At 43.0% G+C, this 25,330-nt stretch overlaps 1 protein-coding gene across 1 annotated transcript in view; it reads right to left on the bottom strand.

Annotated features, from left to right (window-relative positions):
• LOC126236281 (origin recognition complex subunit 4) overlaps positions 1–25,330 on the bottom strand; it is an 87,301-nt gene that overhangs the window by 54,082 nt on the left and 7,889 nt on the right. The window contains exons 4-5 of the mRNA XM_049945445.1: positions 16,701–16,849; positions 15,848–16,165 (exon numbers count right to left, since the gene is read on the bottom strand). Of these exons, the coding sequence (XP_049801402.1) occupies positions 15,848–16,165; positions 16,701–16,849 (467 nt within the window). The remainder of the gene's footprint in view (positions 1–15,847; positions 16,166–16,700; positions 16,850–25,330) is intronic.

Genomic DNA, 25,330 nt, shown 5'->3' on the forward strand with positions numbered 1-25,330 from the left:
GGGAGATGAAGGCCAGTGGGTAATTCGCAGAAGCAGAACTCTGAGCAAAATGCTCCGCTAAGTGGTTTGCAATTGTGTCAGAGTCAGTACAGACTGCTCCATTCAGTGAAAGTGCAGGTATGCTGACTGGGGTCTGATAGCCATAGAGTTGCCTAATCTTGGCCCAAACCTGCAATGGAGAGGTACGGAGGCCAATGATGGAGACATACCTTTCCCAGCACTCCTGCTTGCGTTGGCGAATGAGGTGGCGGGCTCGTGCACGGAGCCGTTTAAAGGCGATGAGGTGTTCCAATGAGGGATGCCGCTTGTGATGCTGGAGTGCCCGCCTGCGATCTTTAATCGCCTCAGCGATCTCAGGCGACCACCAAGGCACAGTTCTCCGCCGAGGGGACCCAGAAGAACAGGTAATGGCAGATTCTGCAGCAGTAACGATGCCAGTGGTGACCGAGTGAACCACCGCATCAATGGCGTCATTGGAAAGGGACTCAATAGTGGCAATGGAGGTGAACAAGTCCCAGTCAGCCTTATTCATAGTCCATCTGCAGGGGCGCCCAGAAGAGTGACGCTGTGGCAGTGACAGAAAGATCAGGAAGTGGTCACTACTGCACAAGTCGTCATGCACGCTCCACTGGACAGATGGTAATAGGCTAGGGCTGCAGATCGAAAGGTCGATGGCTGAGTATGTGCCATGCGCCACACTCAAATGTGTGAAAGCACAATTACTTAAAAGAGAAAGGTAGGTCGAGCTGTGCCAATACTTGCTCAACGATGCTGCCTCGGCCTGTTGCCACTAATCCACCCCAAAGCCACTGATCCACCCCATAGAGGGTTATGGGCATAGAAGTCGGCCAGTAACAGAAAAGGAGGCGGCAATTGGGCTATCAGCGCAGCCAGGACATGCTGTGGGACATCACCAACCGGTGGAAGATAGAGACTGCAGACAGTAACAGCCTGAGGCGTCCACACCCGAACAGCAACAGCCTCTAAAGGTGAAACTTCCTGGCAGATTAAAACTGTGTGCAGGACCGAGACTTGAACTCGGGACCTTTGCCTTTCGCAGGCAAGTGCTCTACCAACTGAGCTACCCAAGCACAACTCACGCCCAGTCCTCACAGCTTTACTTTTGCCAGTATCTCGTCTCCTACCTTCCAAACTTAGGTAGGAGACGAGATACTGGCAGAAGTACAGCTGTGAGGACGGGGCGTGAGTCGTGCTTGGGTAGCTCAGTTTGTAGAGCACTTGCCCGCGAAAAGCAAAGGTCCCGATTTTGAGTCTCGGTCCTGCACACAGTTTTAATCTGCCAGGAAGTTTCATATCAGCGCACACTCCGCTGCAGAGTGAAAATCTCATTCAGTCTCTAAAGGTGTTTGTAGAGAGACAGACTCGCTGTAAAGGGAGTGAAGGACATCGATGCAGACGCCACCAGATACCTTCTCATAAGCTGCCCGGTTCCTATAATAACCCTGATAGCCACGGAGGGCGGGGGTTCACATCGCGGGAAACCAAGTTTCCTGAAGAACAATGCAGAGGAAAGGGTGAAGGCTGAGAAGTTGTCGGAGCTCAGCAAGATGGTGGAAAAAACCGCTGCAGTTCCACAGGAGGATGACATTGTCCATGACCGAGAAAGGCGTGAAGGGACCGAGGAGGCAGATTACACTGCTGGGTCACCTGCTGCCACCGATTGAGTACCTGGGCAAGTAACATCCATTGTGTCTGAGATACCGGCAAGATCTAGGTCCTCAGTGGACGCCAGAATCTCTACCTCGCCCTCAGACGCAGAGCTTGTAGGTTGCGATGGGGTGGGTGCCACTGCAAGTTCCTTCGTCTTAGAGGTGGTGTTCTTGGACTTTTCTTGCTGCTCCTTGGGTTTCATTGGCTGGGAGGGCTTCACCGATTCAGTCTCCGTGACGGAGGAGGATAGCGAAGCCCTACAACCAGCTGCTTGTGGGCACTTATGCCACTTCCGGGAATCATCCTTCCCACTTGTGGAAACCTGGGAAGGGAGGGACCCAAGGGACCCCTTGCGAGCAAGAGGAGCCAAAGAAGTTGGATGCTTCAGTGCAGGTCATCCGCCCTGATGCCACCCACTCCAACCAAGGGCCCTCCCCACGGGCGCCACCCAGCCTGAGCAAGGGCCACCTGGCAGGGGTCTACAACCAACAGAGTACATGGCGGCCCCACCACAACGGACTGGCTATCTGCTGGATATTAGGTGCAAGGAAGTCCATGGTCGTCATCTCTGCAAAAAGCAACACTGCACAGTGCATGGTGGAAATCGCACCCAGGAATGTAGCCTCGCCCAAGAGATGGAGAACAAGCGGGACGACAATGCGAAGACGAGGAAGCTGGCTACATGTCTCAATGCACGATGGACACAATGCACCATGTAAGGCGTCCTTCCCCAATTGGCTCTCCCTTCGGAAAAATTTGGAAATACGGAGGTCAAACCCGAGAGGGGACCATCATATACAGGGTGTTACAAAAAGGTACGGCCAAACTTTCAGGAAACATTCCTCACACACAAAGAAAGAAAATATGTTATGTGGACATGTGTCCGGAAACGCTTACTTTCCATGTTAGAGCTCATTTTATTACTTCTCTTCAAATCACATTAATCATGGAATGGAAACACACACCAACAGAATGTACCAGCGTGACTTCAAACACTTTGTTACAGGAAATGTTTAAAATGTCCTCCGTTAGTGAGGATACATGCACCCACCCTCCGTCGCTGATGCAGCCCTGGAGAATGGCGTATTGTATCACAGCCGTCCACAACACGAGCACGAAGAGTCTCCACATTTGGTACCGGGGTTGCATAGACAAGAGCTTTCAAATGTCCCCATAAATGAAAGTCGAGAGGGTTGAGGTCAGGAGAGCGTGGAGGCCATGGAATTGGTCCGCCTCTACCAATCCATCGGTCACCGAATCTGTTGCTGAGAAGCGTACGAACACTTCAACTGAAATGTGCAGGAGCTCCATCGTGCACGAACCACATGTTGTGTCGTACTTGTAAAGGCACATGTTCTAGCAGCACAGGTAGAGTATCCCGTATGAAATCATGATAACGTGCTCCATTGAGCATAGGTAGAAGAACATGGGGCCCAATCAAGACATCACCAACAATGCCTGCCCAAACGTTCACAGAAAATCTGTGTTGATGACGTGGTTGCACAATTGCGTGCGGATTCTCGTCAGCCCACACATGTTGATTGTGAAAATTTACAATTTGATCACGTTAGAATGAAGCCTCATCCATAAAGAGAACATTTGCACTGAAATGAGGATTGACACATTGTTGGATGAACCACTGGCAGAAGTGTACCCGTGGAGGCCAATCAGCTGCTGATAGTGCCTGCACACGCTGTACACGGTACGGAAACATCTGGTTCTCCCCTAGCACTTTCCATACAGTGACGTGGTCAACGTTACCTTGTACAGCAGCAACTTCTCTGACGCTGACATTAGGTTTATCATCAACTGCACGAAGAATTGCCTCGTCCATTGCAGGTGTCCTCATCATTATACGTCTTCCCCAGTCACGAGTCATAGGCTGGAATGTTCCGTGCTCCCTAAGACGCCGATCAATTGCTTCGAACGTCTTCCTGTCGGGACACCTTCGTTCTGGAAACTTGTTTCAATACAAACGTACCGCGCCATGGATATTGCCCCGTGCTAATCCATACATCAAATGGGCATCTGCCAACTCCGCATTTGTAAACATTGCACTGACTGCAAAACCACGTTCGTGATGAACACTAACCTGTTGATGCTACGTACTGATGTGCTTTATGCTACTACTGTAGAGCAGTGAGTCGCATGTCAACACAAGCACTGAAGTCAACATTACCTTCCTTCAATTGGGTCAACTGGCGGTGAATCGAGGAAGTACAGTACATACTGATGAAACTAAAATGAGCTCTAACATGGAAATTAAGAGTTTCCGGACACATGTCCACATAACATCTTATCTTTATTTGTGTGTGAGGAATGTTTCCTGAAAGTTTGGCCGTACCTTTTTGTAACACCCTGTATTGCCCGAAACATTTGAGACTCATTTTAGTCGCCTCTTATGACAGGCAGGAATACCACAGGCCTATTCTAACCCCCAAACCTGCAGGGGGGCACTCACATAAATAGCCCCTGTCTATAGGCACTAAAGATGGACTGCAATTGTGCCCGACGTTAGCAGAAATTTAGTGAAGGTGGGTAGTGGAGGTAGGGAAGAGGCATGGGGTAGAGAGCAGGAGAGATAGCAGGTTAGGGGTGGGAGATGTGAGAGCTGCTACTGGGAGTGTGCAAGGACATTATAAGGGCAGGATAGGGCTGCTAGGTGCAGCATCTGGAGGTTCTCATGGGAGGAGTGGTAAGGGAAGAGGAAGGGGGAGGACGAAAAGGAGAGGAGAGATGGACGAGGGTGAAAGGGAGAGGAGAGACTGAAGAGGAAAAAGTGACTGTATAGAGGTGTTAGCAGGATAGAAAACATGTTTAGTAGTGGAATGGGAGCAGGGAATGGGACAGGCACCTGGAGTATAGGAACCAGCGAAGGTTGAAGTCATAGGAATTAAGTGTTCCCAACCGTACAATCCTGAAGGCACAGGCTATGAAGAAGTCAGTAAAGTGAAGCTTATCATTTGGGTGGCATGTTCAGCAACTGGGCAGTCCAGCCGTTTCTTGGCCACACTTGACCGAGGTCATTCATGCACACAGACTGCTTGTTAATCAATTGTGCTTATGTACAGGTTGGTTACAACTAAACTTCCACTACTTGAGAGAGGCCCCTTAAAAAATGAGTGATTGTAGAATAATGAAACCCTGTGGAAACATCTGTGCAGACATGAAGAAGAGATACCACGAATAAACCATTGAAAGAAAAACATTTTACTTTTCAGATGAGAAGATAACATACATTAACTGCGAACCATGTTTACGTTCCAGGTTAAAAACATCACTCAATGTGACGATCATCTGCATCAACAACAGTCTGGCGCTGCACTAAAGATCCAATTTAACAACCGTTCGCAGCATTTTTTGAAAGGTGGACTACGGAACGTTCAGCTGTCATGGCACAGCTCATGCACTGCTCGAAGACTGCACACTGCATCCAGCAATTTCAGCCATGGCAAAAGTAACTTCTTCAACTATTTCTGGCTAAACTGGCCGTTGCCTCTCCAAGGAGCAACCCAAACTTCCAAATTACGTTGTTCAACTCCGGTGCAGAAACAGTACCTCTTCGTATTTCTGTAATGAGTCAATACTTGTACAGAACAGCAGCGCTACTGCTGTTTTGATAAAACAGCTTTACAACTAAATCACTGCTCACTTTCTCCAGACCCATCTTCACTGTGGACAACTGTAATACACACTGGTGCTTGTATTTAAACCGTATGTCACCATACCAGTACTGGTGCTTAACAGCAAGTCATGAGACTAACACCATCAGCAATACAAATCCTGCAGTATACAGTCTAAACATCATTCCTAAAAAGTTGGGAACCCATATAGTAAACAGTTTTCCATGTACAGTTGTTGCAGCTAAACTGGTAGATCACATGACTGCTTTCACATGTGACCCTACTTTTAGTGGGATAGGAGATTCAAGTAACTGGACAGGAGTAGGTGGTAGATGTGTGGGATGCATAGACTTCGATGCAACAATTCTCCCTGCAATGTATACTTTGTTCCCTTTAACCCCCCAGACCTCAATCCCATCCTCCACCTGTCTGTCCCCTCCCCTGCTCCCACTCTAGTACCAGAACCGTCATCATCAGGGTTAACAGTCAAGAACATCATGTGCTGCCCGTGATCTTGCAAAGGATATTTCTAGCTTCCGCCTACGTTCTCGTACTTGTACAATAGCACCAGCAACATGTTAAAAGTGCTGCAGTGCATGTGTTTCCAGTCTGGTACAAATCCAAGTCGACAAGGCACTAAATTAAATATGTATGTTTATTATAAGAGGGCAGTTCAATAAGTAATGCAACACATTTTTTTTCTCGGCCAATTTTGGTTGAAAAAACCGGAAATTTCTTGTGGAATATTTTCAAACATTCCCGCTTCGTCTCGTATAGTTTCATTGACTTCCGACAGGTGGCAGCGCTGCACGGAGCTGTTAAAATGGCGTCTGTAACGGATGTGCGTTGCAAACAACGGGCAGTGATCGAGTTTCTTTTGGCGGAAAACCAGGGCATCTCAGATATTCATAGGCGCTTGCAGAATGTCTACGGTGATCTGGCTGTGGACAAAAGCACGGTGAGTCGTTGGGCAAAGCGTGTGTCATCATCGCCGCAAGGTCAAGCAAGACTGTCTGATCTCCCGCTTGCGGGCCGGCCGTGCACAGCTGTGACTCCTGCAATGGCGGAGCGTGCGAACACACTCGTTCGAGATGATCGACGGATCACCATCAAACAACTCAGTGCTCAACTTGACATCTCTGTTGGTAGTGCTGTCACAATTGTTCACCAGTTGGGAATTTCAAAGGTTAGTTCCCGCTGGGTCCCTCGTTGTCTAACCGAACACCATAAAGAGCAAAGGAGAACCATCTGTGCGGAATTGCTTGCTCGTCATGTGGCTGAGGGTGACAATTTCTTGTCAAAGATTGTTACAGGCGATGAAACATGGGTTCATCACTTCGAACGTGAAACAAAACGGCAATCAATGGAGTGGCGCCACACCCACTCCCCAACCAAGAAAAAGTTTAAAGCCATACCCTCAGCCGGTAAAGTCATGGTTACAGTCTTCTGGGATGCTGAAGGGGTTATTCTGTTCGATGTCCTTCCCCATGGTCAATCGATCAACTCTGAAGTGTATTGTGCTACTCTTCAGAAATTGAAGAAACGACTTCAGCGTGTTCGTAGGCACAAAAATCTGAACGAACTTCTCCTTCTTCATGACAACGCAAGACCTCACACAAGTCTTCGCACCCGAGAGGAGCTCACAAAACTTCAGTGGACTGTTCTTCCTCATGCACCCTACAGCCACGATCTCGCACCGTCGGATTTCCATTGTTTGGCCCAATGAAGGACGCAATCCGTGGAGGCACTACGCGGATGATGAAGAAGTTATTGATGCAGTACGACGTTGGCTTCGACATCGACCAGTGGAATGGTACCGTGCAGGCATACAGGCCCTCATTTCAAGGTGGCGTAAGGCCGTAGCATTGAATGGAGATTACGTTGAAAAATAGTGTTGTGTAGCTAAAAGATTGGGGAATAACCTGGGGTATTTCAATGGTGAATAAAACAACCCCTGTTTCAGAAAAAAAATGTGTTTCATTACTTATTGAACTGCCCTCTTATGTTGCTTAAATCTGTACCACTTGTCAAACTCTACCAACTCGCTCGCATGGAGCCACCAGATACATGTTGTAAAGTAGCTATCAACATGGAGAGAACAAATCAGGCTCATTGGGAAAACTATCCAATCCATAAGGGCATTCCAGCAGTCAGAAGGTTGAGATTCAGACGAAGCTTCCTCAAGACCACTGCAGCTAGAAAACGATTGTGGATTTCTCAATATGACAATAACTCCGCCTTCAATCTCCCTTCAGAAATCTTCAGACATGCACATGAACAGAATCAGCTCATGTGGAGGTCACTGATCTTTCTTCAATTTGGAGCTGGAAGATCCAAGACTAATCTCCAGAAATGGCACTTCCCTGTGGATACCATCAAAGGTGACTGCGGAGAACCACAGACCATGGAGCTCCTTGTGGATTGTCAAACATGCCCTGCATCATGCACAGGAGATCTGCTTGCGACACTGGCTGCAACTGAAATTGCAAGATTTTGTTGAAGAATAGTTTATTTATTTGTAATGGTAATTACCATTACATTAGTAGGACATGTTTTGAGGCATCAAGGGATCACAAATTTAGCATTGGAGGGCAGCGTGGAGGGTAAAAATCGTAGAGGGAGACCAAGAGATGAATACACTAAGCAGATTCAGAAGGATGTAGGTTGCAGTAAGTACTGGGGGATGAAGAAGCTTGCATAGGATAGGGTAGCATGGAGAGCTGCATCAAACCAGTCTCAGGACTGAAGACCACCACCACAACAACAACAACAACAACAACAACGACAATTACTATGCATTGTATTTGTTTTCTGACTTAACAATTAAAAAAATGTGGTACTACACTAGCTTCCTTCCTTACCCCCACTACCCACCCCAGCTAGATTGCTGCACATGTCAGATTCAGTTGGGCATTAGTGCCTAGAAGCAATGGCCATACTGTGTGTGTGTGTGTGTGTGTGTGTTTGTTTTCTACTTCCAAAGGGCTTTGAAAGTTGAAATGTGATGATGATGATTGTGTGTTTAAAGACACTAAACTGCTGGGTCATCAGTCCCTTCTTATTATGAAAGAAACAAACGTAAAAAGTGAAAAAAAGAATGGGGGTGTTGGCTGCTCCAAATATATAAGCAAGTTAAAGAGTTTAAAATGGTGTGACAGTAGTTGTAACATCATGTTGTTGTTGTTGTTGTTGTTGTGGTCTTCAGTCCTGAGACTGGTTTGATGCAACTCTCCATGCTACTCTCTTCTGTGCAAGCTGCTTCATCTCCCAGTACTTACTGCAACCTACATCCTTCTGAATCTGCTTAGTGTATTCATTTCTTGGTCTCCCTCTATTATTTTTACCCTCCACGCTGCCCTCCAATGCTAAATTTGTGATCCCTTGATGCCTCCGAACATGTCCTACCAACCGATCCCTTCTTCTTGTCAACTTGTGCCACAAACTCCTCTTCTCCCCAATCCTATTCAATACTTCATCATTAGTTATGTGATCAACCCATCTAATCTTCACCATCTTCTGTAGCACCACATTTCAAAATCTTCTATTCTCTTCTTGTCCAAACTATTTATCATCCATATTTCACTTCCATACATGCCTACACTCCATACAAATACTTTCAGAAACGACTTTCTGGCACTTTAATCTACACTCCATGTTAACAAATTTCTCTTCTTCAGAAACGATTTCCTTGCCATTGCCAGTCTACATTTTCTATCCTCTCTACTTCGACCATCATCAGTTAGTTTGCTCCCCAAATAGCAAAACTCCTTTACTACTTTAAGTGTCTCATTTCCTAATCTAATCCCCTCAGCATCACCCGATTTAATTTGACTACATTCCATTATCCTCGTTTTGCTTTTGTTGATGTTCATCTTATATCCTCCTTTCAAGACACTGCCCATTCCATTCAACTGCTCTTCCAAGTCCTTTGCTGTCTCTGACAGAATTACAATGTCATCGGCGAACCTCAACATTTTTATTTCTTCTCCATGGATTTTAATATCTACTCCAAATTTTTCTTTTGTTTCCTTTACTGCTTGCTCAATATACAGATTAAATAACATCGGGGATAGGCTACAACCCCGTCTCACTCCCTTCCCAACCACTGCTTCTCTTTCATGCCCTTCGACTCTTATAACTGCCATCTGGTTTCTGTACAAATTGTAAATAGCCTTTCGCTCCCTGTATTTTACCCCTGCCACCTTTAGAATTTGAAAGAGAGTACTACAGTCAACATTGTCAAAAGCTTTCTCTAAGTCTACAAATGCTAGAAACATAGGTTTGCCTTTCCTTAATCTTTCTTCTAAGATAAGTTGTAAGGTCAGTATTGCCTAACGTGTTCCAACATTTCTATGGAATCCAAACTGATCTTTCCAGAGGTCGGCTTCTACCAGTTTTTCCATTCGTCTGTAAATAATTCGCGTTAGTATTTTGCAGCTGTGACTTATTAAACTGATAGTCCGGTAATTTTCACACCTGTCAACACCTGCTTTCTTTGGGATTGGAATTATTATATTCTTCTTGAAGTCTGAGGGTATTTCGCCTGTCTCATACATCTTGCTCACCAGATGGTAGAGTTTTGTCAGGAGTGGCTCTCCCAAGGCTGTCAGTAGTTCCAATGGAATGTTGTCTACTCCCGGAGCCTTGTTTCGACTCAAGTCTTGAGCTAAAAGAAAATAGAGATGAGCCAGGCAGCATCTTGCACAAGAGGGTCTAAAGGCAGACCAAGGTAAGGGGTGAAGAAAGTAACCAGGGGTCGGATGGGGGACACCCGCCAATTGGCCATCAAGGCACCCTCAACAGGAACATGTGCTATTGTCAGTAGACTGCTGCAGCTGCAGTGAAGAGGATCCTCGTGATGCAGAAGGAATCCATGCTTATCCGGCACAATACATTGGCTCTTTCCAAGAGGGGTGGAAAGATGTATAGCTGGTCTACCCAGTTTTGGGTGATGCGCAAACGGTCTGAACTGTTGGTTGTGGAATATAACTGAATGACAAGGGTGAGTAGGCATCTGACAGATTGTCACTGCGTAACTTGCCAGAAGCTGTTGTCATCTAACACACAGTGGTGGGACACTGGCTTCTGTCAGGAGGCTGTCAACAGGGTTCATATGGAAGGCTCCCAATGACAACTGCACGCGAATGTGGTGAACAGGGTCCAGCAAGCTCAGTACAGATAGTGCTTCTGACCCAAAGGCAACACATCCATAGTCCAAGCAGGATAAAATAAGTGCTTTGTAAAATCTCAGAAGAAATGTGCGGTCTGTGCCCCACGAGGAGTGACTAAGAACATAGAGGGCATTCAGATTCTTCATGCAAACTGCCTTGAGCCAGTGAACATGCGGCAACCAGGTTAGTAAGTACCTAGTCACCAAGATGAATTTCTGGGTGAACGTGTACAGTCTGGAGTCAACAAAAATGCATAACTCATGATTTTGCAAGATAAAATTGATAGTCATGATTCAGAGCTCAGTCATGGACTCAGCAGTGCACACTGATACAGAGGCATAGCACAGGCAAAGATCATCCACATACAGTGACACAGAGACCATGGGGTCCACTGCATTTATGATACCATTGATCATGACAGCAAACAGTGTTGCACTCAGAATTGATCCCTGAGGGACTCCAGTTTCCTCTACATATTGGTTGCCAACAGTTGAACCTATCCGGACCCAAAAAAGTCATAAGGGTAAAAATGAGTAAACTGCCCTGGAAAGCCTACTCGTGCAATGTAGGTAGAATGTGATGTCACCAGATGGTATCGTATGCCTTCTGTAGGTCAAAGAACACAGCAATCAGATGTTGGCGATGTGCAAAAGCATTCTGCACTGCGGGTTCCAAATGAACCCGGTGATCTATGGTAGATCGGAAAGCCCAAAGTCACTGTGGGATCATGATATACACCCTCCTGCTTCAAGGCACCAACAAAGACAGCGGTTGACCATTCATTCAAATAGCTTACACAGCCCTTTCATCAGAGAGACTAGCCAGTAATTAGTTAATATATCTGAGTCCTTTCCTGGTTTCAGAACAGGAATAATAATATCTTCCCGCCATTGAGGGGGAAGCTCTCCAAATGTGATTGAAAAACCAGACGATATGTTGCATGCTGTCGGCACAGAAGTATTTGAGCATTTGGTTGTGGATTTTGTCGGGTCCAGGAGACGAACCATGTTACTCTGCCACAGTGCTGTGAAGCTCCTATTCACTAAAAGGGACATTATATGATAGAAAGTCGTGTGAATGGAAAGATAGTGGGCAGCACTCAGGTGGGTGTTTCCAGGTCAGGAAATGAGGATGGTAATTAGTGCAAGCATGCAAGCAGACACTTCAGCGAAGTACATGGAGTCAGTGCAAATGTTACCATTGAAAAGGATACCATGGGTGGTGGATAGTCACAAATGTGGTGGAGTTTAGCCTCATTAGAACAATAGGGGGACATGTGTCCAAACCTTTGGCATTCAAAACTTGGGATAACGGATTGTGGCATTGCATAGATGAAACATATTGCTCCCAACACTCATGGGTAAGATACTTGGGCTGCAAACTGTGAGATCAATAGTTGAAAATGTTCCATGGGCCACACTGAAGTGGGTTGCAGCTCCAGTGTGGAGTAGACAGAGGTCCAATTCTGAAAGGAGATGTTCTAGTACTTGGCCTCTGTGAGACTTAGTGTCACCACCCCACAGAGGATTATGGACATTGAAGTCCCCCAATAACAAGAAGGGGGCAGGGAGCTGTGCCACAAACTTGAATGGCTCGTGATAATGGAAAGGTTCATCTGGGGTAGACAAACATTACATATTGTCATCTGAACTGACAGGTAGACACTAATGGCCACGGCCTATAGTGCAGCAGTAAGAGGCACCTGCTCACTGAAAATATCCAAGTGTATGGGGATATAGACCCCATCAAACACTCTCTCGACATTAATGAAACTGGTACAGTAGAGTTTGTAGTTTTTCAGAGCAGGGAGGTGTGTTGCCTTAAACCATGTTTCCTGAAGCACTATGCCAATTACAGAGTAAGAAGCCACTAAATGATGCAATTCATGCAATTGGCAATAGTAGCCATAACAGTTCCATTAAAAGAGTGTTGGAGTCAGGTCTGAGAAAGCAGCGAATTGAAAAGATGAGTGTGATTACTTCGCTACCAGGGCATGGTCCACCTGACTGCGTGATCCGTCGCCCATGTGCGTAGGATCGACCACTGCGGGGTTGGGGAGCAGAACATCTGAAGCCTCAGAAAGTCATTAACCTCTCAGCTTATCCTTCCATGTGGGAATTCACTTTTCATGATGTCAAATACAAAAGAAATGAACATCTGCAAATACACATTTCTGGCATGCTGACATCCAAATGAAGGGTCTTACACTAAACTGAAGCCCCGAGAATGAACATTGGCCTGGTAAACCATAATCTATTGTAAAACTGTGTCCAGTTCTTTGAAAAAGGCAAAGGTCACACTTGTCTACAAGAAGGGTAGTAGAAATGATCCACAAAACTACCATAAAATATCCTTGACATCAATTTGTTGTAGAATCTTAGATGAGCTCAAACATAATGAGGTATCTTGAACAGAATGACCTCCTCAATGCCAACCAGCATGGTTTTTGAAAACATCGATCATGTGAAACATAACTCGCACTTATCTCATACGACATACTGAAAGCTTTGGATCAATGCAACCAGCTAGACTCAGTGTTTCTTGATTTCTGAAAAACATCTGACTCAGTAACCCACCTATGCTTATTGTCAAAAGTACAATCATATGAGGTATCAAGTGAAATTTGTGACTGGATTGTGGACTTTTTGCTAGGGAGGACACAGCGTGTTATCTTGCATGGAGAGTCATTGTCAGATGTAGAAATAATTTCAGGTGTGTGCTGGAAACCTTGGTGTTCAAGTGGTATAATAATGACCTTACAGACAATATTAATAGTAAAATCAGGCTTTTTGCATATGATACAAGTTATCTATAATGTAGTACCATCTCGAAAGAAGCTGCATAACAGTCAGTCAGATCTTGATAAGATTCCAACATGGTGCACAGATTGGAAACTTGCTCTAAATGTTCAAAAATTGAATCACTGTTGGAATCGGCCAACTCATACACATACCTGGGTGTAACACTTTGTAGGGATATGAAATGGAATGATCACATAGGTTCAGTTGTGGGTAAATCACGTGGTAAACTTCAGTTTATTGGTAGAGTACTGGAGAAGTGTAATCGGTCTACTAAAGAGATTGCTTACAAATCACTCATGTGGCGCATCCTTGTATATTGCTCTAGTGTGTGGGACTCGTAGCAGATAGGACTAACAGGGAATATTGAATGTATACAGAGAAATGGTTGAAATGGCTCTAAGCACTATGGGACTTAACATCTAAGGTCATCAGTCCCCTAGACTAAGAACTACTTAAACCTAACTAACCCAAGGACATCACACACATCCATGCCCGAGGCAGGATTCGAAACTGCAACCATAGCAGCAGCGCGGTTCCGGACTGAAGTGCCTAGAACCGCTCAGCAACAGCGGCCGGCTACACAGAGAAGAGCAGCACGAATTGTCACACATTTGTTTGATTAATGGGAGAGTGTCACAGAGATTCTGAAGGAACTGAAATGGTAGAATCTTGGAAACAAGACATAAACTATCCTGAGAAAGTCTATTAACAGGTTTTCAAGAATCGGCTTTAAATTATTACGGCAGAGATATACTACAACCCCCTAAGTATGGTTCACAAAGGGATTGTGAGGATAAGATTAGAATAATTACTGCACGCACAGCAGTATTCAATCAATTGTTCACAGGAAGAAAGCCTAATAACTGGTACAATGGGGCATACCCTCTGCCGTGCACCTCATGGTTGTTGGCAGAGTATAGATGTAGATGTAAAAAAGCGATGAAAAAATGGGAAACAAATTGTACTTTCCAGTTCAAAGGCCTTTAAGAAGATAATTCATATGTGAATATATGAGTAATGTTCAACTGGAAATTCCACAACTCTGCATATATAAAGTCAGTGCTATTTTCTAGAAAAAGTTGAACTGTGACAATTCTTATGAAAATGTGATCAGCGAGTTAGAAAAGTAAATTCTAAACAAACTGAAAATCAAAGCTCACTGGAATTTTTTTCTTACATCTTATTCCAAAGATACATAGTAAAGCCGTCAGCACACGGACTGTGCATCTGAACAATGAGCGTTGAGCGTGGCGAGTTTCTCACGTCATAGCATGGAATAGTATGTTGGGAAATCTTTCTGAATGTGCAAAGCAGTATCTAGCATGGCAAATATTCCGAATGTTGGCTGAACATTTACCAATAAGATGGAAGAATGCCATCTCTGTCACTTGCATGCCATCTCTCCAGAGTCGCAAAACGCCATAGTGGCTTCCGGTTGAAGCCCATATGTATATATATCATTTATAGGCACCAGCAAACTGGGAAGCTCTCGAAAACCCTCCGATAATTGTATGATTTGTTTAATAAAATTACAAGAACCATCATATTCGTTGTAAAAGAATTATTGTAACTTGCATATTATGAGTATTATGAGAGTAGGCCATTTGAAATCAACAGCATGCTGATGATCCATTAAAAATGAATTGTTCTCGGTACAATTTGTTATAATTAATTTCAATTAGTAATGTAGCTACAGTTAAAGCTTTCTGGTCATGGTAACAAGCTAATGTCGTGCTTAAACGTGTGAGGTCATGGTAATGTAATGAGTAGCATTATAGTTTCATTTCATAAATTAGAAGATTTGGTGGTTTGCATCCCACTGATCTCAAATATTTTTTCTCCTAACTTTCGCTTTTTTAATAGGTTCTGATACTTCCTTATTAGTTTAACATAAGTACATACTATAATATTTGATGTAATGTAAATATAAGGGAGTTCTTTTTGAGGGGTGAGTTTGTTCGATTGGCTTAATCTACAGGGCACCTTGCACTACTTGCAGAAAGATATATTGCCCTTTTTTCTTTAAGTTTTGTAATTAACATGTAGAGATTCTGCTACTGAGAAGGAACAGTGATCAAATAAGAATGACCTTAGGATTTACTAAAAAGTGAGAATGGTCAAATAATTTTTATCTGATCTGGAGAACTATTCTAAATTTGTATCACACTATTTGTAATGGAACTAACATAAGCCGATGTCCTCGCTGACTGGACTTGGTAGTTTCCTTTTTGCCTTATAACATTTTCACAGATATTGAAGATTTTATTTATGTATACTGCACGCAGACCAACACGACTAGCATATGGACAAGGGAGAAAATTACATTTTAATAGAGCTAATATGGGAATTTTACGCCCATCCATTTCATTAACAGTGTGATTTATGAGCCAGATACAGCTGACAACTGCCGCTGGAGGGCCTCGCTATCATGCATACCACAATGGGGCCCACATACCGTACGCACAAGTCTAATCATTTCTGAGTGTTCAGCAGTGCACTGAACCCTGCATGCTCTTGACGTTCGGCAGCAAGGTCCATGTGCTGATGGCTTTACTTACATTACAAAGTATAATTATCTTACCAAAAAGTTACGGAAATAGCTATCGCTTGTGTCTGTCTGATGCTGTTGAAAAATAATGTCCTGTACTCTTCTGTCCTCACAAATCTTTGCTAGATTCGAGTTCCACTGCTCTAGGAAAGATGATTGGATGTCCAATAGACACAGACGTTGTGGCAAATACAGAAGTTGCTGCAGATGCCTGTAACGCGATTTCAAACCATCTGGACCACCTGCACCATGAAGTAATAGTTGTCGTCTTGAGAAACGAGATTTGACTCGTTCCTCCAGCAAATCCAAAACATGATAATAAGATGTAATACCAAGGAGACAAAGAGGAGTCTGAAAACATAAATAAACAATCAAGAAATTTGAAACATACTGCATGGAGACAAAGGATGACACTAAATAATCTTTCGTATTCACTTGTGATTGCACAGGATGCTTACAGAAAGAGCCAATAGAAAACAAATGAATTCTATTTTCATTTAAGCCTCCTTTCCCCAGATACTTGATTCTGAACTTTAAAATTATTCTCAACTATGTTGCACATTCCTGTTACCAATGTTCTCTCACTAATTGTCAGACTGAAGGTGAAGAGCAAAAGCACCAAGTATGTAGAATTACAATTTAAAACAACACATATGTTGCCTTGTAAATATTTCTGTTTATTTTAGTTATCAGTTCACACCTCTGATCTAAACATTACGAAACTTTTAATTTTGTTGTCTCTTAAAAATAATAAATAAAATGTAACATTGAAAAATTAGACCAAACTAATAACAGCCACATTTGTAAACCGCGAAAGCAGTCACTATTTAGCACACGATAAAACACAAACCATGAGGTAATCTTGGACATATAGGACAGTACTTACATGTGCTGCCTGTGCAACATCAAAGAGGCTGTATATTAATGACTGATTTTCTCGATTGCAAAACAAATCAAACTCGTCAATTACAAATATGACAGATTTTGATCTTTTATTCCCAGACTTCAAACTCTCCAGCAAGAAAGAGAGGTTATCTAGAAAACAAAAACAAAACAAAATATTTAACAATTTCAAATATCTTATGAAGATCACAGAACTACATCACTCAAAAACATTCATGTCATGCAGTCACATTCAGGTACAGGGGATTCCTCCTCTCGAAAAAATACAGTTTGTCTTAATATTTGTAAAAAGTGGAGGCTCTTGGATATCAACAATCATTTAAATGAATAATGATTGCTTAGAAATTTGTCCAAAATTAGTCGGCAAACAATCTTTTGCCAAAATGACATTGCATTATAAAAAAGTTATATAAAAATGAATCTCTTTCTTTGCGCATCAAAAATACACAAAAAATATTTTCAAATGCCTTGGGAATTATAAAAATCACTCCAAAAGAATGGAACACCCTACTGCTATTGTCCAATCCCCCTCCTTCTCTCAAAAAAATTTCAATGTGAAAGGTCAAGAAACAGGGCCGTCATGCTTGAATGCTCGAAGTGTACAAAGCCAGAGTACAAGCAGGTCAACAGTGATTTTAAATACTACCGTTACTTAGAAACAGATTAATCTCCTGGAAATGCTCAAGTGTCCAGCACAAAAGTCTTTGGGAGGCAGAGAAAGGCACTCATGGCTGCATGTTCACTGCTGGTTTTTAAAACTGCAACACCATGAAAGTAGCAAGCAACAATGTCAAATTCGCCTGAAATTTACTGTAGGCTTGGACAGAAAAAACTTTTAGCATTTTAGGGCAATAACACATGATAGATAGGAGTAACATCTTCAACATAATGTATGTAAGGAAAGATTACACAGCAGGTTTCTCATTCAGATTTGCTTTGTCTTTTATCCTTGTTTGTTTCCTGGGGAAAAAAGAAAGAAAAAAAAAGAGAAGAACAACAAGAAGAAGAAGAAGAAGAAGAAGAAGAGGTTGAAGTGATCATCTCATTTGTATAATATGTAACTTATTCAGTGATCTTATAAACTACATTTTGTGTTATGCTTTCAGGAATAATTTTAGGTCTTGCACAACATGTGAACACACCATGTATAGTTGTCCATGCTAGACAAATGAATCTTTTAAATTCACTCAGCAGCATTGGAATGTTTGCCATTGTGCTTTATTGATAATCAAACTGTACACGAATCGTACCATGAATTGGAACCTCTTAAAGATGAATAGTAATTTAGTTGAAATGAACGCAATTTTCTGTATGAACTTGCCTTTCTTTTCTGGTTAAGAATTCCACTTCTGTGATGTTAATTAGAAGCTTTTCTGGTGGGGCCACAGTGGGAATATTATGCAAATCTGTTGGAAAGTTCACGCACTCATCATTATGCCAATGGATTAAATATATTTTCTTCCCTTGTTGTAGTCTTTGGTCCCAATACTGGTTTGATGCAGCTCTCCATGCAACTCTATCTGTGTAACGCTCTTCATCTCTGAATAACTACTGCAACCTACATGTTCTGAATCTGCTTACTGTATTCATCTCTTTGTCTCCCCCTACAATTTTTAACCCTCCAGTACTAAATTGTGATCCCTTGATGTCTCAAAATGTGTCCTATCAACCGATCCCTACTTTTGGTCAGGTTGCGTCACAAATTTCTTTTCTCCCCAATTCTATTCAGTACCTCCTCATTAGTTACATGATGTACCCATCTAATCTTCAGCATTCTCCTGTAGCACCACATTTCAGAAGCTCCCATTCTCTTCTTCTAAACTGTTTATCATCTATGTTTCACTTCCGTATATGCATATAGTTCATATAAATACTTTCAGAAAGGCAACTGCTATCCAAGAATAAGTACTTGACTCCCTGCAACATTCTGTGTCATCCTGCACCACTGGTTGGAGACTAGCACCAGCCCGACTAGGGAATTACTGTCCCATGTGTAAGGCTGCCATTAACACCACAAAACAAACAGCTGCAACTGGAGTGGTACCATGACTGGGAAGCATGGACAACTGACGAATGGTGTTGCACTGTATTCAGTGATAAATCACAGTCCTGTACTACCTCAGATGACCACCATCAGCGACCTGCAAAAGGTCCTATTCTTCCAATGTTTTGGAGAGGCACAGCTGCGCTACTTCTGACGTCCAAGTGTGGGAAGTCATAGGGTATGACTTAAGGCCACAGCTGGTAGTCACTAAAGGAACTTTGAGAGCACAACGGTATGTCACAGACATCTGACTGCATGCACTACTTCTCATGTGACGGTATTGTGGTGCCATTTTTAAATAGGACAATGTTCATCCACACATGGCATACATCTCCATGTACTGCCTGTGTGGCGCTCAGATACTTCTGTGTCCAGCAAAATCCTGAAATGTGTCTCCACCAGAACATGTGTGGTGCCAGCTTGGACACCAACTCCCTCCCACTACCAGTCTCTATCGCATCAAGTACCAGTTACAACAGTTGCGAGTCAGCTTGCCCCAGGAGAGGATACATCAGATTTATGAAATCCTTCCCAACCAAATCAGTGCAGGCATCCAGGAGAGAGGGGGTGCAATATCATACTGGTAAATGGGGTCACACTGCCAAGTTATATGTCAAGTTTGTAACGACTACAGTAAGATCACGTACTTCCTCAAACTAAAGTTAAATTTTGTTTTCTCCTCCACTTCTGGGTGCTTCAGTATTATTATTATTATTGGTCAGGCAGCATATCTCGGATATGAAGTGTTCACTATGCTGTCAGAGTATCGCACATAAATTTCTTATTACCTATTAGATTACCCATAACTAATGAGGAGGTACTGAATAGGATTGGGGAGAAGAGGAGTTTGTGGCACAACTTGACCAGAAGAAGGGATCGGTTGGTAGGACATGTTCTGAGGCATCAAGGGATCACCAATTTAGTATTGGAGGGCAGCGTGGAGGGTAAAAATCATAGGGGGAGACCAAGAGATGAATACACTAAGCAGATTCAGAAGGATGTAGGTTGCAGTAGGTACTGGGAGATGAAGAAGCTTGCACAGGATAGAGTAGCATGGAGAGCTGCATCAAACCAGTCTCAGGACTGAAGACCACAACAACATTAGATTACTCCAGCATTACCCCTATTTGATTTCATATTGATAACCTTGTATTCATCAGACCGTAAGTCATGTACTTCCTACTGCCACACTTCACTAATTCCCACTATATCTACACTGAAGAGCCAAAGAAACTGGTACACCTGCCTAGTATCGTGCAGGGCCCCTGAGAGCATGCAGAAGTGCCGCAAAATAGCTTGGCATGGACTCTAATAATGTCTGAAGTAGTGCTGGAGGAAGCTTACACCATGAATCCTGCAGGGCTGTCCATAAATCTGTAAGAGTATGAGGGGATGGAGATCTCTTCTGAACAGCAAGTTGCAAGGTATCCCAGATATGCTCAATAATGTTGATGTCTGGGGAGTTTTGTGACCAGTGGAAGTGTTTAAACTCAGAAGAGTGTTCCTGCAACCACTCTGTAGCAACTCTGGCCGTGTGGGGTGTTGCACTCTCCTGCTGGAATTTTCCAAGTCCATCAGAAAGCACAATGGACATGAATGAATGCAGGTGATCAGAAAGGATGCTTACGTATGTGTCGCCTGTCAGAGTCGTATCTGGATGTACTGGGGGTCCCATGTCACTCTAACTGCACATGTCCCACATCATTACAGAGCCTCCACCAGCTTGAACAGTCCCCTGCTGACATGCAAGGTCCATGGATTCATGGTGTAGTCTCCATACCTGTACACATCCATCCGCTCGATAATATTCAAAAACAAGACTCATCCAACCAGGAAACATGTTTCCAGTCATCAACAGTCCAGTGTCAGTGTTGATGGGCCCAGGCGAGGTGTAAAGCTTTGTGTCGTGCAGTCATCTAGGGTACACGAGTGGGCCTTTGGCTCCGAAAGCCCATACTGATGATGTTTCATTGAAAGGTTTGCACACTGGCACTTAATGGCCCAGCATTGAAATCTGCAGCAATTTACAGACAGGTTGCACTTCTGTCACACTGAATGAGTCCCTTCAGTCCCATTCTTGCAGGATCTTTTTCCGGCTGCAGTGATGTTGGAGATTTGATGTTTTACTGGACTCCTGATTTTCGTGGTACACTCTTGAAAGGGTCATTGGGAAAATCGCCACTTCATCGCTATCTCGGAGATGCTGTGTCCCATCGCTCATGCACTCTCTCTCTCTCTCTCTCTCTCTCTCTCTCTCTGTGTGTGTGTGTGTGTGTGTGTGTGTTTTATTTGCTGAAGGAAACTTCGACCGAACACTATAATGTGTAACAGTCTTCTCACTGTGCCTATTTGCACTTCAATGGTTTATGTTTACGGTGAGTAACAATCTACCCTTTTTCTCATATTGTTGATTTAAAGGAAACCTTTATGGCAAGTGTTCTGCTAGATGTGTTACTTACAAGTGTGATAAATATCAGTGTACCATGCAAAGGCTCAGTAAATATAAATGATTTTTTTTCTTGAAAAACTATTGACAATGTCTAGATATCCAGCAATTTAGACAGTCTCCAGAATGCTTTTACTACCTCTAGTTTTAATTTTGCATAATGACTCTGTAATGACAAGACAATACAAGAAATAACAGGGCTCTCACAGTGACATACAATTATTTTTCCTTGCACCACCTGAGTGGAAAATGGAAAGCTGCCAACAGTGCTCCACGTACCCTCTGTCATGCACTATAAAACCCCTATTACACACTGCGCGTAAACCATACACCTATGAACCTGCACCCCAAACATGCGTATTTGGAACTACATGCTGGTTGGCATACACCTATTACACCATCCACGCAGGATATACCTGATGCACAAGCGCAGTAGGCAGTAATAACGTGCGAAACCCATATAGAACGGTCTGCTCTCTTGTAAAGTTGTTTGTTCTATGGCGCAAAACACAAGAGGGACCGTGTGACACATTGGAATAACATTCATTCAAATTATTTATGTGAGCTCAAGGTTTCTATTTAATAAGAAATTGATTTTTATCATTATTTATGAAGTAATTGTTATTCTATTATGTAGGTTACCACTGTTCTGAATTACAGACTCTACAGTTAGTTTTGTATTATGACACTTGGTTACACAAGTACATGTATACAAAAATTTACATTTTGCACATGGAGGACCCACTTGTTTTTGGAGATATTGCCCTGGCAGTGACAGTAAATCTTCGGATTACAGCAGAACGACGACGAAAACAAAAAGCCGGACGTTGTTGAGTTCGACCGTGGCTGAAAAGAAGGAACAAAGGCAGAAGATTACATTGCTTATGAAAGAAGTGAGGCCCAAAGATCTGCAAGAATTTTGGAACTTCGTGAGGATGGACATGGCCTGTTTCGAGAAGCTGCTGTCTATGATAGACGATGGAATTAGTAAGTGTGACACAGTCATGAGGGAGACTGTCTCACCTTCTTGAAAGTAAGAATTAAATCATATGTTTATATGTTATGTGATCATACCAGCCTAGATCACTGATAAAATACCAGTACATGCCCTGTCAAGTTGCAGTCTGGTCGTAACATTACATTTCCCGGCAACTGGGGAATCTTTTCGAGTCTGGCTTTTAGCCACAGAATAGCACAGCCCACCACTTCAAAAGTTGTTGTGGGTGTATGCACTGCAGTTTGCAACACTTTAAAGGACCAATACTTAAAAGTGCACTTGTCTTATTTTTCTAAGTTTGGAAAATTGAATGCAATGTGCTACTCAGAGTTTCACAGTCCTTGTCTGTCGCACTGGGTGAAACTGCACAGACCTTCTCACCATCACTGGCTGTTTCACTTTTCTGACATGCTGAAATAAAGCAAGAGATGCAATCAAATCAAACATGAACTTTCGTAAGCTAAGGCATTACAACGCGAATCGAAAATCACTATGTGGTGTTATATGCATATTGCTTAGAAAGAAACAATTGCCAGCATATCGTATTATGATACAGCAGGTGTGTACGGACATCTTTCCTAGTTGTATGCCTGAATTTAGATGCTTAACTTATCTTTGCACCATTTCATTTCTATAATACGAAGTAATCAAAAGAAAAAATGTTTTCACAAACAGTTAGTATAAAAGAAAGTCTACTGGGGAAAAAAATTGCATTTATGAAAACCTACTTACTGAAAATAACGCGGAAAATCCTCAGAACAAAAATCTGAAATTAGCTACTAGCCACTGAACAATAAGCAATTAATAAGCAGAAATTACTGCAGTACCCCCTTCTCTGCATGCGCGGGCCATCGCTACCTAGTGCGCATGCGCAGACTCACAGCAGTTTAGATATGCTCTATATTCTGTTTTCATAGTTTCACGCGTTCTACCACTAGATGGCTGTAGCACTGGACCAATACCATTCGCTGCAGACTCTGTCGTGCAATACCCGTTTAATGGACTGAGGAGTATGCAGGTAAATGTATCCAATCACTGCAAACCTCACTTTAACCTGACAGAACTCTCTCTTCCCATCCTACGTTCCTGCTGTCTATTTCCCTAATCAATTTTTTTTGGAAACTTAATACCAGCATTTCTTTCCTCTGTGGATCCTGGAAGTATATTTGTAAATGTTTACATACTCACAGTACAAGAATTTACAGTTGTGTATCTGTTCCCTGCCAACACTCAATCCATTCACACAAAGTTAAGAAGCCAAAGATTAGATGGAAAATTGTGACTTCTATTCCGGCATAACAGCTGAAAGAACAATACAGAAAATTTGAATGAAATGTTACTGTCAAATTATATTTGAATTATGAGACTGAATTAATCTTCAGACCTTACCTTAACAAGGTCTAATATTAAATACTGCCAACAGACACATATGTAAGTAAAATTACTCAAGATTGAGTGAGGAACACTAGAAACAGTTTTGTATAAGTGTCCGAGAGCTGACGATGCACCTGTGTCGCATGTTCCTCATGGTCAAGTACTACAGTAGTTTATTTTCAGTAATGTTTGGGTTTTTGTGATATATTTCTGGAAGAACTGAGAAAGACTGCGGTATGAGAGATGAGAGGAATTCCTTAAATGCCTGGAGGGGTTGGTTTTGGAGAAGAGGAGGAAGGCTGCTTTGTGATTTGGGTTGGAACTGTTCTCGGCAGGATTTGATATTCAGTCTGCTGATTATTGGTTGGCATTAGGTGGTTAAGTGGTATCTCCAGATGAGATTACAGGTGAATGAGGAGATCTCTGACTAGGCATCCCTTCCCCCAAACTGAATGCCCTAATCCTCAACTAATCACACAGAATATAAGGGAGACAGGATCTCATTTCAAGGTTTGACTTGAGAACGGAATAGACTTGGCTGACTAGGCATCCCCTTCCCCCAAACTGAATGCCCTAATCCTCAACTAATCACACAGAATATAAGGGAGACAGGATCTCATTTCAAGGTTTGACTTGAGAACAGAATAGACTTGGAAGAGTGATTTATTGAAGCATTGAAATTCTGGGTGGTACTTGTTCTGCACAAAAGTCCACATCAACCATATCATGTTTGCAATCCATTTCCACCTCTCTCATACCTGGAATCCTCCTTGTCACTACCAATGCGATCTCGCTTCACACAAGTTTCCCACATACATGCAGCCTCTCAATTCTATAATGCCATCTCTTTTATCTGTGTGTTCTGGATTCATGGTGAAAAAGAACTCCTGCAAGAGCTGAACTCTTTCTATCTCAACTTCACATGTTCTTTTCCAAATTCAAAGCTACCTTTCTTCATGTTAACTTGTACATCACTGATGCTCCCATCCAAATTGTATCTATATAAAAGTAAGCAACACACCTTAACAGCCACCATCCCTTTCAAATCAAAAGCTCCTGTCCCTATGGGCTAGGCACCTACAACATAGAAATTTGCTCCGCCACCAAATCTCCCACAAATACTCTCTATAGTAAGGCATTCCTCTCCCGCAACTACTCCACATATCTTAATTCACAAACAAATCTCGTGAGCTGTATCCTCACCTCACCCTCTGAATAAGACATCTCCTGGGTTGATTATGGCTCAGAAGTATACCACTTGTCATCCAGTACTACCCCGAATTTCAACGCCTCAATAAATCACTCTGCCATGGCTATGCTGCTGTTCTCAAGTCAAACACTGAAATGAGATCCTGCTCCCTTATATTCTTCCCACACCAATACACCTTCCATCATCTTCCTAGCTTCCACAACAACCTAGTCAAATCATTATCCCTACCACAAGATTCCATCCCTTGTAATTGTCACCACTGTAAAATCTGCTCCATTCACCCACCAAATGCCACCTACTCCAATTTATCACTAGTAGATCTTGGTGATGGTGGTGGTGGAAATGGTGTGCGCATGCGTGCGTCTGTGTGTGTGTGTGGGGGGGGGGGGGGGGGGCATGCAGCATCCATCAAAAAGCCAGGAATCCCCTATTACTTCGTTGCAGCTTGCCACTGTGTTTCATTACAGGCAGTGAATGTGTGGCTGCAGTATTCCATGGTCATCTGTGTGGGTATTGTCCAGCATTGCTGACAGAGCACGGTG

This window comes from Schistocerca nitens, chromosome 2 (genome assembly GCF_023898315.1).
Source record: "Schistocerca nitens isolate TAMUIC-IGC-003100 chromosome 2, iqSchNite1.1, whole genome shotgun sequence".
NCBI lineage: Eukaryota > Metazoa > Arthropoda > Insecta > Orthoptera > Acrididae > Schistocerca > Schistocerca nitens.